General features: G+C 39.2%; 1 protein-coding gene across 1 annotated transcript; it reads right to left on the bottom strand.

Annotated features, from left to right (window-relative positions):
- Positions 1-1,337: 1,337 nt before the first annotated feature.
- On the bottom strand, positions 1,338-16,233 carry pigq (phosphatidylinositol glycan anchor biosynthesis, class Q). The gene is made up of 14 exons (XM_073495097.1): positions 16,166-16,233; positions 14,856-15,048; positions 14,359-14,545; positions 13,925-14,136; positions 12,885-13,081; positions 12,481-12,612; positions 12,080-12,200; positions 11,329-11,455; positions 11,036-11,189; positions 6,360-6,471; positions 6,184-6,264; positions 5,146-5,260; positions 4,563-4,624; positions 1,338-3,684 (listed from the first exon to the last, which is right to left on the bottom strand). Exons 2-14 carry the CDS (start codon positions 15,006-15,008, stop codon positions 3,532-3,534), a joined length of 1,806 nt encoding a protein of 601 aa, XP_073351198.1. The 5' UTR covers positions 15,009-15,048; positions 16,166-16,233; the 3' UTR covers positions 1,338-3,531.
- Positions 16,234-17,394: the final 1,161 nt, after the last annotated feature.

Raw genomic sequence — 17,394 nt, 5'->3', positions numbered from 1 at the left:
ATTTTAACTTGTCATTTACTGCACAGTACCTCTTACATTGTCCAGTATAGACACTTCACTCTTCATATAACAGTTGGAGTTACCTCCTATTCTATTTTATTTTGTATATGTTGTGCTGCTGCAACACTTGAATTTCCCCTCTGTGGATCAATAAAAGATGATCTTATCTTATAAACATGAAATGAAAGGAAAAGTAAATTTGACTAGAAGTGAGGTTTTCTCTTTTAAAACACTGTAATAAAACAAATCTAAGGGTGAATAAAAATCTTTATTTCATGACTGATATTATGAAATGTGATGTGCAGTTGTAGGCTGAGTGTGTGTGTGTGTGTGTGTTATCTGTGTCAAATCTGTTTATGTAACATTGTGACTCACCTCTCTCTAGATTTCTCAGAATAATCTCCTAAGGATGAACACCTACACAAAATAATGAATGAAGCATACAGGCTGGTATTGGCGGTAGCAGCTTGAATGAGATCATTAAAGATAATATGATGATCAGTAAAGCACATTAAGAGAGGTAACAGGGTCTGAATAAATCATTATTTCTACAAAATCCTTTAATAGCTTTGGAGCCCATTACTGCACATGCTCTTTAAAATAAGCACTGATTGATAGGTTAAAAGTATATTTTATATTCATACACTTATTACTCATAAAATGTTAATATCCTTAAGAAACTGATCCACCTTTAAGCCTCGGAGGAGATGATGTGAACTGTATGTTTATGTTTTAACAACTTATTTAATGAAAGAAACAGGTGTCACAAAAAAGGAAATTCAGTCATCTTCTCCTCACCTCTATATCGATGGAAAGTCATGTGAAGTTTCGTACTCCACAAAACATTTCTGGGGCTTCTCGGGGCGTCTTGGATAAAACACCGGACGAGCTGCATGGACCCATTTTATGTTTATGCACAAAATGGTTCCAACTTTAATATTATTATGCATCATCTTCGTCATCAACGTTTTGAACAACTTTCTTCGATTTATGTGATTGTCTGAAAACCACTGAAGTAGTTCTCCTGTGATCTACAGATCAATCTGGATTTATTATAATACTGTGAATGTAAAAGACCAATCAGAGGATTATTATAAGACCGGATGTGTGCTGCAGCAGCTCCCAGGGGGATTCTGATTGTACTTTATGGTTAAATAAATCAAATTAATTCTATGCACATAAACTCTGATTGGAATTAATTACAAATGGAGCAGCTCCGAGTTTTATCTCTTATTGACATTATAGATTAGATTCAATCATCTACGACTGTGGTGAATTCCTTTATTGACTGTTTATGAACAGATAAGATCAGATCATCTGAAAAGAAGAGACACCAGTGTATTAAATATGAATTAATTTTATTAAATTACAAAGGAACAGCTAAATAGGGCATGTTACATTAAAGGGTTAACAAAAACAAGAACACAAATTTACCAGTTTCACTGTTAGAAATTACAAATTGATGCTGGCCGATAAGAGCACAGGGTTAAGATTTAGGTGAAATAAAACACAAACGATTCACATTAAAGACACAATCTGAAATTTGGGGGAATAAGTTTCTTTCCTAAGCACAAAAAACAAAAACAAATTGTCCTGAAGACAAAACAAATTCCCAAACTTATGGATTGCTTTTTCAAATAAGAGCTGGTTCAAGTTGATCATTATAAAGAATTTAAGTACAACATTTAATTATAAAGGACACAAATAGGCACATAAATTACAATTAGAAAAAAAAAGAAGACAGATGCTGACAAACTGACCCTGAGCAGAACCAGTCGTACTCCTGTAACAGACTGTCAGAGTCGAATAGTTCCAGTTAGTGAAGGAAATATGACAATAAAAGAACAGAAAATAAACACTAAATCATTTAATAATCAAGCTTAAAAAACATCCGTTTGTCCAGTTAATATCATTGGAAGTAGACTCTTGCTTTAATAATATAAAATCTAAGAGATTATCTTCATGGTCAGTGCCGTTAATACATAAATACATGATTTTTCTATGGACTTCTGCCTCTTTGTTAATGAACCCAGGCTCTAGAAGCTGAGGAGTGGGCCTTCAGTTCATATTACTAATCTAAAGGTCAGGTTGAATTTTCAGTGTCAGTGTGTCGCTGATTTAACAACACATTTTTTAAAAACTTGTTCAACTGTTATGTTATGTTTTAGCATTATCCAGTAATTGGCTGCTTTCCAGCCAGACTTAACACAACTTCTAAAATCTGTCCAGCAGCTCCAATATTCAGCGTGTTCAAAGGAACCAATAACATGCCGGTGACACAGTGATTCTTAGAGCCTCACCAATTATGAGGCTAAAAGTGTGATGTTTGTCTGGAGGGTGGTGCTGGAGTAAAGGTCAAGGAGTTATTAAAGCCAAAAGCATAAATGTGTTCATCATTCTTCATGACAAATAAACCTTTAATGAGATATCTTGTGTAGAAAAGTCGTCATTGTGAGGTGTTGTTACAGGAAAGCACATGGAGTGTTCAAAATAGGAAAGACACTTGTTTTAAAAAGGTAAAAAACAACCAAAAAGACGATCAAAAGAGCTCATCTGAACCCTCTGACATGTGGTTGAGCTCGTGCATGATAATACTTTTAGCTTAGCAGCATCAGTGAAGACTTGGATTTAAATAGGGTGTAAGTAACGTCTTTTCAAATAATTTGGGATTTCAGGGATTCCCGAGACTTTACACCAGAAGCTGTACGGAGCCTTTTCATGTTTTAGGTTTTTTTTTTGGTTGTTTTTTACATTTTAAAAAAAGTCCCCAGCTACTTTAGCTGTTTAGGAGAATGCTGCAATGCTGCTTTTCATCTCCTGACTTTCCATCGGCGTGAGGGTGAGGAGATAATGACTGAATTTCCATTTTTGGGTGAACTGTTCCTTTGAATGTCCAGTGTGTGAACTACAATACATGAATGAAGATTTCACTGACACGTAGAAGAAAAACAAGGTAGGTAAAATAATGTCAAAGTGTAGAAGAACTGTTTTGGTCCTTTGGTGTCGTTTCCTCATGAGAAACATGACGAGTATAAGATAATTACTGTCGCCTCAGCTTTTAGCCTTAATGATGGAGTCTGAGTTCTCATATTTCATTTCATTTCCTGATGTCAACTCAAGGAAGGATGTTTTCTTAATAAAATGATTGAGAATAAAGGATTTTCATCATGTTCTGACATCATTTTGTGATCACAGTTCTTACAACAACAGCAGGACATGACTACTCGCTGGCTTTTAGATTTGTGACTGACATGTTCGTTGTGCTCTATAACACTGGCTCATTTTTGTTCTTCTTCACGCCGATCAGAAAACAAGTGATCAGCTTCAGTCGTGTTAAAACATCCGGTGACGCTCTTCATTCATCTCACATGAAAGCAGCGTAACTCAAAAGGTCTTCACACCGAATTCACCCTTGTTTCCCATTTCCCCTCTTTCCCTCCATCTGTCTGTTTCTATCTCATTATTTATTCAGTCACTTCCCTTTCCTCTGTTCCCTCATCTTTCAGTTTCTTTCTCTCTGTATGATGTCTCTCACTCAGTCTTGATGGTTTTGTGTCTCCAGGGGTAAATCAGCTCCCCAACAAACAGCTTCTTGACCAGTGCAGCCCACGAGTCTTTGGGGTAACAGCTGTAAGTCGGAGTGCGATACATCTGGACCACTGTGCTGAACTTCAGAGGGTTAATCTGGGAAAGAAAACAGTCAGACTTTACACTGATCGTCAGAACAGACGTGGAGGGAAATATTTTTGGTGGCAGAAAAGAAAAATCTACTTTTCCATTATCAATAAAAAATGAGTTTGTGTCCCAAAAGGAGTAACAACATAAGACTTTTGGCCCAAATCTTTCAGAATAAAAGTTTCATTCCACAAACATTAACTGACAGGAACAATAAAAAGGAACAGTTCACCCCAAAATGTAAACTCAGTCATCATCTCCTCCCCCCATGCTGATGGAAAGTCAGGTGAAGTTTCATAGTCCATAAAATATATCCATACAGCTCGTCCGACGTAACCCAAGTCTTGAGAAGCCCCGAGATCCCAAATGGATTTGAAAAGATGTTATTTACACCCTTTTGAAATTTTAAACCTTCACATCTTCACAAGCTAAAAGCGTGAGTGCTCACCCCGTCTGAAGCCGGTGCACAAGCTCGACCTCACATCGAGGGTTTAAATAACATCTTTTCAAGTCAATTTGTGATCTCGGGGCTTCTGGAGACTTGGATTAAACCAAACGAGCTTTTTTAGCCAATTTATGTTTTTTGTTGTTGTTTTTTAGTCCCCAACTCAACGCTGTTTTGCTGTGAAGCTCCAGAAATGTTTTGTGGACTATGAAACTTCGCCTGACTTTATATCAGCATGGTGGGAGGAGATGGTGACTGAATTTTCAGTTCTGGGTGAACTGTTCCTTTACATTTCCCACACAGACCTACTTTAAGACATAAAAAAACAATGTTGGAGCAATTCTCCACATGAGAAAGGAAGAGATTGTCTTCAGGAAATTAGACAAACCTCAACTTCTACATTTAAAATCTTAATAAACAGAAACAAAATGTGACCTCTCACCTCCATCAGCAGGTGAAGGGCCGTCCCAGGCTCCTCACACAGCACCCTGAACTTTACTCCCTCTGAAAGTCAAATGACTCATCAATGAGGGATACCGTGTATGATTTTAATCATAACATTCAACCATAAACTTTTATTTCCAGACTATTCCAGACATTAAACGACCTGCCGATACCCTGGATTATGTTGCCATCTATCCAACCATTCTTCCACACTGATTTCATATGAAGTCATTATGTGCGTTCACATTCAGTTTCATCCTAAATATAAGCAGCATAGTTGGTCCAAAAGATCACATAAGTTAATAGTATTACACAAATACAATAAGATAAGGCTGCAACTAATCATCAATTGATGAATAACCAATAATCATTAATTCAGTAAAATGTCAAAATTATCACAAATAATCATCACAAATAGCTTGTTTTGTCCAACCTACTGACTCTTCTTTTACTGTCATAAAATTAGTAGAAAATCTTCACATTCAAGAAGCTGGAACCGGACAATGTTTAACAACGATAACTACTAAACGATCGACTAATCATCGCAGCTCTAAAGAGGAGAGATGATAAATGTGACTCACCTGCCAGTCTGTAGGACCGAAAGATGCGGAGGCCCACGGCGAACAGAGAGAAGGAGTTAATGAAGTCCACACTGAGGTGCAGGACGCCCTGGAACAGCACCACCACCAGCCGCAACTGCACAACAACAGGGACACACAAGAGTAAAAAACAAACCCCTCCTCCTGGACACCATCAGAGCCGGAGTCACATTGAGATTTTGTTAAAAAATTGGAAATGGGCGACACAGCATTAAAAGGTTTTCAATCTAATAATTTACAATTGGACTTGTTCCCCATTTGCATTAAATGAAGAAATTGAAGCAACATTTGATAATTTATTCACACGGATACTCCGCCCAGAATCTATTTATATCCATCTAACACACCCACGCAGATTTTAAAAGGTTGTGAAGGAGCCAGGTCTATTTCTGGCTCCGTCACAGGAATAGCAGCTGTCGTCATCCTAAATTTATGTCAGTTAAAAGGGATTCGAACGAGGACAAAAACTGTTATAACGTCCGCAGAAGTTTGTCAAAACACTCCTGCAGCATGATGTGTTTCTCCTTTGGTCCATCTTTGTCAGAACAGCCTGAGACGAGCTGGAAATGTTGATATCTTAAAACATAATGTAAAAACCTTTCTATTTCATACTTCATTATTTCTCCACCACAGTTTCATTCCTGGTCAGTGTGAAGACAGCTTTGCAGCATTTATAGGTCTGTAATTTTCCTGATAATTCAAAAGGAAGTTTAATGGCAAGAACATCTGGTGGTTATTATCAGGAAAATACAAAGTTCACCAGAGGAAATTTTCCATTTTAACAAAACATGAAGGGAATATAATCGAACCACCAACCAAATAAATAAATAAATGAGGAAAAATCCAAATAATCCAACATTTTTTAGGCTTTCTTTTAGGTGTCTATGATTCATGACCTTCGTCTTTCTAGAACCCTGTTTCAGAAGTGATTGTGGTGCAGAAGTAGTTTTTTTGGACACCGTTCTGACCGACATCAGCTGCTGTTCTGATTAAAGCTTCTGGACTTGTGACTCGTCTCACCAGAGTGAAGACCAGGTAGTAGAGAGCTGTGGTGGGCAGCAGGAACAGCAGGACGGTGAACAGCAGCGTTCCAATGAAGAGCTGAAGAAACACAAACATTCACAGTAAACATCTGTACCTCTGTGACGGTGGCGTTAATGTCTGAGTGAGTGTGTGTGTGTGTGTGTGTGTGTGACCTGGTCCAGGTCGTAGGAGCAGGAGTCCACCCTCTGCCGCAGGACGTTCCACTTCTTCCCTCTGAAGAGCCTCCAGAGAGACGAGAGGCCGTAGATCTTCAGACAGTAAAGCCTGACGGAGACACAGACAGACACAACTGATGACGTGCAGAAAATAAGAGCAGCTAAATGACTGTTCCAGCTAAACAACCGTTGTAAACAGACAGGATTTCCCACGCTTGATCTGATGTCGCCGTGTTGGTGTTATTGCTTCAGGACCATCACTGCAACTGACAGGTCATGTTTTTGTGATGTCAAAGCTTTGGGACTCGGGGAAAAAGAAGAAAAAAGCGGGAAGTTATTCTTCCTAACACGTGTCGAACATCATGACAGCTACATGGGTTTGTTCCAAATGTTCCAACACAGCGATATCTGATAATCTGAGTTTCCACACTTTCTTAAACATGAAATTTCAGGACTTTTCAAGGACTTTTCCAGCCTGATTCCCTTCAATTCAAGGACCCAACACTGAGAAGTTTTAGAATGAGAACTCACCAAAGCTCACAGACAATAATTCAAAAGAGAGAGGTTTGACTGAACGTGTGAACGATGTACGATCGTTAAGGGAGTATTAAGTAAGTATTGGTTTTATTGCTTGGTTAAATATTTTGGTATTAATGTGAAACAGTGAACGTCTTGGGAAGCAAGAAAGATTTCAGGAGAAGATTCTGACAACGAAGTAAAATTAAATCAAAGTGAAAAAACAAACAAAAGAACCTTAATAACTATTCTTTAACAAAATATATAAATTCAAGCACCAACCCACTTCTATTTATGGCTGTTTTTGAAACATTTCAAGCCCTTGATTTTTTCCCTCACGTTCACAAACTTTCAAGGATGTGCGGAAAACCCTGACACAACAAACGAGGGAGGGAAAAGAGAAGAAAGACTTCAGAAAAGGGAGAGCGACTGAACTGGGTCGAATGTGAGAGTTTCTCTATGTACTGAGAGAATTGATCAGACAGTTAATATTGATAAGCAACAGTCTTTCAGTAGTATTAGAAGCTAAAGATCAAAGATAGTTCAACAGAATCTGTCCTCATTTTCCCACATTAATTCTTAGAGTATGAACAGAGAAATTAAACATCTGCTCACTAAACTTAATTAACTTTTAATTAAGGGAATAAACTACAGGTGTCATAACATGTCTTCTTTCAGACAAGTGGAAAGAAAATACACATTTCTCTGTTTATTTTAGTTCAGATTTCTGTTCAGGATGTTTATGAATGTAAATGAGTACCATAGTTAATGATATTGCAAATATCAAAAGTTTTACCCTATTAACCTAATGTCTCCACTTAATCTAAAATATAATTTCTTTTTACTGGAATTTACAGAACAATAACAACTACTCAACATATTTCTTCCATCCCATCCTTCCTACACACAGAGGAGCTTTCTAAAGCTCATTCTGAAGAACAAGAAAAGGTTTAATTCAAAGTGAACTGGCACCGCAGCAGGAGATATTTTTAGGTCCAGTCATACAGATTTAATAAATCATCCGACAAAGGTTCTCAGACTGAATTTAAACTCACACTCTCTCTTAATCCAAGAGCTGTTGGAGCATAAATATGTGACAAGGAAAGTGGGTAATATTTCATTATGCACCACGGGCGAGGGAGCCAAGCTATCTTTAGAGCAAATGCATAATTTAGTCAATCCTCTCTCCTCCAGCATCCAAGACTATTATCACAGCGTTCAGCCTCCCATCGCACCACACAGCACACCCAACAGCCATTTGTCCTCCCGCCTTAAAACACATCTGAATTAAGGTGATTTAAGAATATTAAGGATTAGAATATCACCAGATTAATGCTTTAATCCATAACTTTGTCAAATTAAAGAAGATTTACAAGCAGTCAGGCTATTTTGAGTTGACTTGAAGTTGACGAGGCCTCCAGCCTCCAGGGCCAAGGACGGCTGACCTGAACCCCTTCACCCTACAGCAGCGGGGTCAGAGGTTATGGTCCTGTTACAACGCATCGTCACAAAACACAGCAACCTGTGGGAAACATGAAACACAAACGGCCTCCTCCTCAGCTGAGCTGTAACATTAACTAGCTTAGTTAAATACACACTCGAAGATAAGTAGATTCACGCCTTCTGCCCCATTTTTTGTCGCCTTAAGCACCACAAGCCGAGCACCATCTAGTTCATCTCTACAGCTGTCATCTCCAGAACTGTGCATCTCACATCAAGAGGATGCCCCTTCAGTGTCATCAGGTCCACTATGGACAGGACAGTGCTGTACTCATTGATTTTCAGGTGATTGTGTTGCACTTATTTGTGATGTTCAGCTATATGAATAACATTGACTTGACTGTTCTACCACATATATTGTCGATGACTGTATAATCCTAAAAAGAGCAGGAGAAGCAGACATCCTGAACAAACTGTCTAGAGGAGCAGAGTGTGAACCAACTGAGGCAGAGTGAAGGAAACAACTTGAAGCACTAAATTATTTTATACAAGCGTCTGACCCAGTTAAGCAACTGTGTGCAAAACAAAACATCCTGTTCTGCACGTCAGACTCGGGTGATTTAAGTGCTGTCGTACCAGTTCTAATCGAAGGGATAATAACACTGGTGTTCTCTGCTTTCTTTAAAGTGACAACACAACACAAGCACTTTTAATGTTTGCATGACTTCAGAGATTTGGATCTCATGGGCGTGCTGCGCTAAAAAAGGCTTTTTCTGCCGGTGTTTAATCTGAGGCTCATTTCCTAAACCAAGCTCTGTTTTCTGTTTCACAAGAGCCGATTCACAGCGACTAGAATCACTGCACATATTAACAGAGAGTTGCTTTGACTGATCAGATCTACACCTAAAGTTTATATTTTATATTTTAGAATATTACTCATTACAGCGTAGTGTTGTTATGATTATTTTGGTTATAAATATAATTTATACCTCCCATTAACAGCACAACCTAAAGAGGGAAATGAAGTTAGTCTGTCTGTTCCTCCCATCACTTTCATTCAGAACAAACAATCTAAAAAATAACAAGTCAAATGCCATGAAATTCTGTTCACCAGTCCAAGTACATTCATCAAAATATTTTTTTAAGATTTCCAGAAACTTTTGTCTGAAACCACAGCATAGAAAAATTGTCCCTGTGTGCACAAAAAAATAATCTCAGGGCAGATCGCCATGAAACCCAAGAGGAAGATAATTTAAAATGTTTTTCCGGTTGCTCTCCTGGTGCAGGTGGAGACACTATAATGATCAGTTTGTGCTCCCAGCTCCACTCAGAAAGGTTAAACTAAGACTCTAATGTACGGGTCAATAAGTAACTGTAATTTAAATGTCTTTACTGCAGCAACAGAGGACAAAAAAGGCTGAGAAAGACGCCCCCTGCAGGATATCAACAGGGTTACTTGCTTCACACAAATCCATCAATTCAATACTACACACTGATTCTCAGCAGTTTTGAGTTTGTGTGTTCACATTAAGAAAAGTAGTCAGTAAATATTACAGGGTTGCAGCTGTATACAGGTTTTAAGGTTTACTGTGGTGATATGAAAACTGACGGTTATAATACTGTGTTTTTGTTTATCTACCGTAATGAATTTTACCAGATTAGTGCTGCTAAAACCATATATATTTCAAGTTTACATCAAGTTTTATGTCTGCCAGGACATTATGTGCTGTGAAATTACAACAAATCATTCTGTTTTCATCCCTTTAAAGGATCATTATATCTGATAATAGTAATAATAACAGCTGTGAAATACCGTCTTGTGATTTATTCCAAGACAAATATTAAATCGTTGGAAAAACATTTTGCCGTCTCTTTGAGTCAAATTTCCAGTTGCATCTGATGATGCACACGCCGCACCATAAAGTTCAAACAATTCCTGAAATACTTTCAAGCTGCAATTTCCTTCTCTGAACATTTTAAGACATTTCACTGATCAAAACAAACTAGTGAGCCTTGCATGCAAGAGTCCTGCAGAACTCATCATTTTGGGAGCGATAATCATTTGTGATGCTGCCACCGTTTGTGATCTCTGTGCAAACAGCGCTTACAAATCACTTTCATGAAGAAGGGCTGCAGGGCTGCATTTATTCCAAGTAACAGACTACAACTACTCCAAATGCTCTGCTCTGAATTTAAGGTGACACATTTTGAAAAGTTCTAAGTAACCGGGAGCTGGCAGCAGCCACTCTTAGGACAGTCCCACAATGTCTAACATGCTCCTCATACTTTGTCAACAGATCCTCTGGTTCTTTGTTCCAGTTCATCATTTTCTTGACCGCTTTATCTGTGAGAGTCGCGGAGATGTTACCGCTTTATCCCCCCCTTTCAGGGGGTTTCGGGGGTTACTGGGGCCAAATCCAGTTTTTCATATGGGCGGAGGCCAGGGTATATCCCTGGACGAGTCGCCAGCTCATCGCAGGGCCCTCTGACGGCAGAGGCTGCCACACAAGGTGCCAACTGTGCGTCAGGAGCAATTTCGGGGTTCAGTATCTTGCTCAAGGATACTTCGGCATGTAGCTCAGTTCCGCCCAGGGGAGCCGGGGTTCGAACCAGTGACCTTCTGGTCACCTGCTCTACCCACTGAGCTACAGCCGCCCCTTCTTTGTTCCATAGCAGTGAAAAAAACTGATCATAGGTTGTAGTTGCTGAGGTCTCACCTGGCTCCGTAGACGTAGAAGCAGTAGATGTGGAAGGTGAGCAGGGCGACCATGTCAGAGAGCAGCGAGAGGGCAAAGGTCAGACCCAGGCAGGCTGACAGGCCTCCGTACCACAAGATCCCCTCGATGAAGGGAGACATGAGGTGGATGTAGCCTGGATGGAGAGAGGATAGATCGAGGTGAAAGTCCGACCAGTGCAGAGGAATAAATCTGAAGCCTCTATGGGGCATTGGTAGCAGTGTTTTTTATGGTCAGATACAAACTAAGAGAAAGTGTTTTGTGCTGCGACTCACTGATCCAGAGGTGAATGTGGTAGAGGAAGAAGCGGCCCAGCACCTGATCCAGGGCTCGGTTCATCTTCAGCCCTGCAGGGGCTCCCATCAGCCACTGCAGCAGCTCATCCAGCTCTTTAGCCACATGCTGAGGAAGAATCCCCAGAGTTTAAAGTCAGGACAAAGAAATCTGACATCATTTCAGCTCATCGCAATTTCCTCAGAAATCAGTAGAGTCAGTAGAGTGGGCGCCACTCAAAAATGAGGCTTTTTAGACTCATTATCTCAAGATATCTCTTGACTTGAGACAGTAAATATTATATTTTGAGTCGGTTATTGTGCAAAAATGACTTAATCACTTTATTATCATGATATCCTGTCCTTGGTTCTGCCTGTTAACAGTTTGAAAAGGAGGGCAGAAAGCATTTTTAAAAGATACATTTTTGGGATTTTGTTTATTATATAAGCGTCTGACAAAAAAAGTGAGGAGTGAAGAGACATGACACGCAACAAAGGTCCTCAACTGGAATCAGACTGGTAATGCGGTATGAGCTTTAGGCATTAGGCTAGCAGTACACCCACATACACACAGTGTCACCCTGATAATGGCCGAACCTGACAAATAAACCAAAATTAGAATTGGGTGTGAAAGTTGCTCATTTTATCCCGTGAAGTGAGTCATGGTGGAAACAAACCAACAACCATTCGGGCGAGAATTCGTGACTAATGTGACACGGTAACATTTTGAAAAAATATTGTCAGACACACTTACATCAGCTGCAGGCACCAGTGCATTGGCCAACATGGTGATGTGGTTGTCTCTGTAGAGCCACGAGATGAGCAACATGCCGAGAGCCACGTCGACCAGGAACGACACCAGGATGTTGGCTTTCCTGCAGACAGACAGACAGACAGACATGAAGGTAACATCAGGAGAACAACTACAGGGTAAGTGTCTCTTTCTTTTTCTTTTTGAATTCCACCATCAAGACAAAACTTCCACTTGCACACATATAAAAATCAAATTAACAGGTTGCCATGAACTTCACTTGATGGCAAGCTATAAATATGTCAGCATGAATGTCTTTACGCTGCCTGAAGAAGGTCGCCAAGCTTGAAATGAGTCACCCAGAGCAGCTGCTGTAACATCAGGGAGTGTCTACAAACAATCACCTCATGAACTGCGTGTGTCCGGCAGCCGGTTTTGCTGAGCTGAGCGTCCTCATGTGTTCGGTTCTGTAGCTGAGCTGGACGCAGGTGGACAGCTTACTGGACAGCCAGCGCAGCGGGTAAAGACTGAAGATCCTAAAGGTAAAATATAAAATAAAAATAATCATAATCATAATCAGTGTTCAGAGTGAATGTAGAAGTGTGGATGTGATGAAAGACACAAATCTGATTTAAGTCAGTCACCCTCATCTACCATATACATATCTGTTTACCAAAAATTAAACTTTATCAATATTTGAGAGTTGTTTTAAAGTTTAACATCAGACAGGAATTAGATGCCCTAACTAATTGTTGGTTTGTGTCTTATCACAGGATTTGTAGGAAAACATAGAGCACTGTCTTCTCACCGGATGTTACAGATCCAGGTCCATATGGAGAGCAGCCAGCTGATGAGCAGGCAGAGCGGTACGGAGGCTTGTTTGAGCAGCTCCACGATGATGCTGGCCTCTCGACCTTCAGACTGCCAGTGTGTCGACTTCAGCGGCCCGTCGTCGTATCTGTCCATGAAGAACAGAGGCTCGCTGTGTGCCACCGTCTGGAACATCTGGACCAGGAGGGCAGCAGCATGTTAACAAAAGTCTTGTGTCAGCCAAAATACTTTCTGTACAGCACCCTTAGAACCAGTACGTAACCTGTAATAAAGTATCTAAACCCTAGATATTATTTATGTTTTCACCACAGACCTTAACTTTAAATATAATTCTGATAATAAAGTGAATTCAAATCAAATTAAAGTTAATTTGACATGTGTATTTTCTTTGTAAAATAGTTACACAATAACTAAAATCATCAAGAATGCATAAACCCGGGCAGAACTGTGGTCATCACAGAGCAGACAAAACTCTAAAATATTAACGTTTTAGATGAAGACTGTTGTAAATGTATGTAATGCAAATAGAACCACTAACTAAAGACTGTGTTTGGCAGGAGGCATCATACACCCCAGATAGAAGACAGACAGACTACTCAGATGGAGGAGCTGGAGGGAAACCAGATTCCAACCAGACTTGTTTCTGGAGTTGCACTAAACTAAAGCCTTTCTGGGACAATTTAACTGCAACTAGTAAAAGACATCATGAGATACATCATTGTAAGGAACTGTGTTCATGAAGCTGCACAAAGATGAGACAGATACCTGACAGAAATGTTGACTGTGGCATCAAAAAAGATATGACAAGAATTGTTGCATATCATTCAGTCAGTATAGGAAGACATTTCAACAGTGAGTATGAGTCAATGCATTATAAATGCAGAGCTCAAAGAAAAAAATAATCCTGACATCCTTCACATGACATCAGCCTGGTTTCCAAACTTTCATTCATGTTACGTAGGCGATAAAATTTAGCAAACAGGAGGTAAAATGAGAACCAGCGCCTCTGTCTCGTACCTGTCTCAGCTCAGATGGTGGATCAGTTTTGGGGTCGGGAACTCCGTTTTGGATGGGGTGAAGCTGCGACAGCATCACCTTCCTCTGCTCGTAGTGGACGAAAATAACCTTCTCCTCCTCTTCCTTCTCTTCTTCATCACCTCCAGCCTCCCCATTCTCCTCCTCAACCGTCTTATTCTTCTTCTTAGTCTCTTTCTGAACTGCTCTTCCATCTGGTCAGGACAAAGATAAATTCATTATCAACTCAGCTTATCAGAAAAACTGCGTAAATAAAAAAAAATCAAATAAACAGATAAATAAGTTCTAACAATGAGATTATATTGCAAGAATATGCCTCAAAACCTGTAAATTATTAAAGCCTGTCCTAAACTCGCCCTGCTGTAACTTCCAGTTGTCCTGTATAAACCCAGTGAGCATCAGCCTGAGGGTCTTACTCTGATCCCGGTTGACGATCTGGCAGGTGAAGCCTGTCTTGCCGACCTCGCGGTGGATCTGGAGCCAGCGTTGCTGGGGGAAGATGGTGCTGAGGTCTCTGAGGAAGCTCTCCATGCCCTCCTGACCCTCTTTCGGTAAACTCCATGAGCCCAGCACCGACAGTTCCACCCCACTCTGGGCCTGCATCTGGGTGAAAAAGATGGAAGAGTGCAGTGAGGAAGGTGAAGACACTAATAAAGACTTTAAACTCTTGAATCATGCTGAAGCAGCATGCCTTGACTGCTATTTTGGGTGGAATAACATTTTTATTTTTGGTTCATGTTGAACAAATTTAGCAATAAGATATGTCACCATCAGCTGAGGATAAATTTATTAAAAATCAAGTGTTATGCTGCAAAAAATTTAATATTTGACTGTGACTCAAATGTCAACAATATAAGTGTAACCCTAATCCAGACCTGAGAGGACACAGAAGTCTGCCCGGTGCTGCACTGACCTGCTGGATGTACTGTTTGACCTGTCCAGGGATGAACGGGTAGTGGATGACAGCCAACACCACAGCAGAGTCGTGGCCGGAGATCCAGCGGCCGACCAGCAGACCGCTGTCCGCCCGGTTACAGCACTGCGGGAAGAAGATCTTCAGCACCATGACTTCAGCTCAGCGTTCAGCCTCCAGCAGCTCTGATGATCTGCGAACGAGAAGAAGAAGACAACAGGTCAGGTGACCTCTACATTTCTCTTATTGTCCACAAAAGCCATGAAAAAACAAAACAAAATTAACAATATGTTAGTCCATCTCTCACTACTTTCTGATTTATCTGCCCAGTCTATGACTCTCCTGGTTCCTCCTGAAGATGAAAATATTTTAAAACACCTCACGGATATTTTGTTTTGTTTCCTCAGAACACTATTCTTTAATTTTAATCAAACAAAATGAAGGATTCAGTGAATTTGCTGAAAAAATATGAGTTACAAGCTCTGAAGAATGTAGTGTAATGCTGATCCTCCAGGAAAAGACGTTTGATATTGTTCAGTAAATATGACAACATTATTTTTGAGATACAGGAGATATATTTTGATAGAAATTAGGATTATGATTATTTATATGAACCAAGATGCCAAATAAATACAGAAAATGTCTCTACGTGTCTGAATAACCTTTGAAAACAATTTACACTTCATTACGTTGTATTTCTGCTACTATCTTTCCAGTTGTGAAATCGTGCGATCTTCAAGTATATCTTAAAAACGAATTGTAATACAATAATTCATACCTGATGTATGCCGAATTGAAGAGGGGCTATTTATCTTTCATTAAATGTATCCATGTACCGAGAATATTTTTACAAATAAGCGCAAAAAATTTAAATTAGCTGATTTTCCTACGGAGTTTGGCGAACAGACCAGACGGTTGACCTCGCTTTATGCCCTTCAAATATCGAGTTAAGCGTGATGTTGTGGCAACATATAAAGCCCGAGGCTCGATTGCCATTGATGTCAGTGACATTAAGTCAATAAGCAAGCTAGCACAGGAAAGTAGGTTAGCTGTAATGTTAGCTAGCGAACAAAAATGTGGGGAATTACCGATAGAATGAGATGAATTTACCAGACAGTCATTAAAATATAAACATTTTCTGTCCTTAAACTCGAAGATTCCTGCTCCAAGTTCATCACAGTTCTTTAACTTAAAGTGTTATAACAAAAATCTAATTTAGTTATCTGAGTGAAGCTACATCAAAGTAAAGACGTTAAACCGTTTAACGGCACTAAAAGACACAAAATATGTGTGTAAAACACATTATTTACCTTTTTAATCAGCGTGAAAAGCTTTCACCTTCCATTTGTAACGTCGAGCAGTTAAGTACAGAGCGTCGCCATATCCATTGTTGACAGTCCAGTGCATAAAACGCTCCGGTGAGAAACACACGTTTAACTGTATGTGTGTTCCGACCGTCACGTAGACTCAAAATATGAATGTTTCAGCTGTAAAACTGTGACAGAAACAGTTATAAAGAGTCTGACGATTTCCTGAAGTGTGTTTATTTGAAAATAAGATTTTTGTCGATTCAGTTTGGTCACTTTTATTCGAAAGTGACCGCCGGAAGTTTAAATACTGTTAAAAACAGCTCTTACAGACACTGATTATATATTTATTTTTAGTGTGCTGCATTAAATACGAGTGAAAACAGTCCGTCCTCACTGTGGCCACTGGAGGGCAGTGAACACTCATGACTCTAGATACAAGAAATAAAACAATAAATAAACGAAATAAACTTCCGGTGAAACCTTTCAAAACACAAAACAGTATCACTGAAGATGAGCAAAGCATTCATTTATTATTATGGATTATTTCATTATTTGTTTATGCTTTTAATTTCATTTTAAAGCAGTTTAGTTTTACAGCAGCAACTATTTTCTAAGTAATAACACATAAACAGAAATATATATATAAAAAAACACTTTTTAAACATAAACTGAATTAAAAGTTATATTATTAAGTGCTTTATTGTCATTAATCAATTTAACTGATTATGTCCATACTGGGTTCATAACTGCCATTTCATCATATTTTAACTATTATTGGTGCAATAATCAGAACTCTACAGTACAACAAACAAACAAACAAATAAATAAATGAATAAATAAACAACCTGCTTGTTCCTCAGCAGTGAATGTCCAGTGTGTGTTTGTGCTGCTGCTGCTGTCAGAGTTGCTGGTGAATGAGGAGTTGGCCCAACTGTAAAGACATTTATCTCCTCCTGCAGTGACACAGCAAGAAAATAGCGGGACGAACACCTCCAACAGGCTAAAAATAACAAAAGTATTAATGTCTGCTGATTAGCTTGAATATTTTTGCCAGAAGAAATTAAAATTGATTTTAAAATCAAATCAAATCATTTTTTTTGCCCAATATTGGTATTTCATTTCAAACGTTAGAGTAAAGAGTTTACAGACATTTTAACTTGTTGTTTTTTATTTATATATATTTTTTTCCGTTTGGACTATTTCCTGTAACTTCTATAGAGATGCAAAGT

This window comes from Pagrus major, chromosome 23 (genome assembly GCF_040436345.1).
Source record: "Pagrus major chromosome 23, Pma_NU_1.0".
NCBI lineage: Eukaryota > Metazoa > Chordata > Actinopteri > Spariformes > Sparidae > Pagrus > Pagrus major.
Note: the sequence above shows the minus strand (reverse complement) of the source record. Positions and strands in the feature narration are given on the sequence as shown.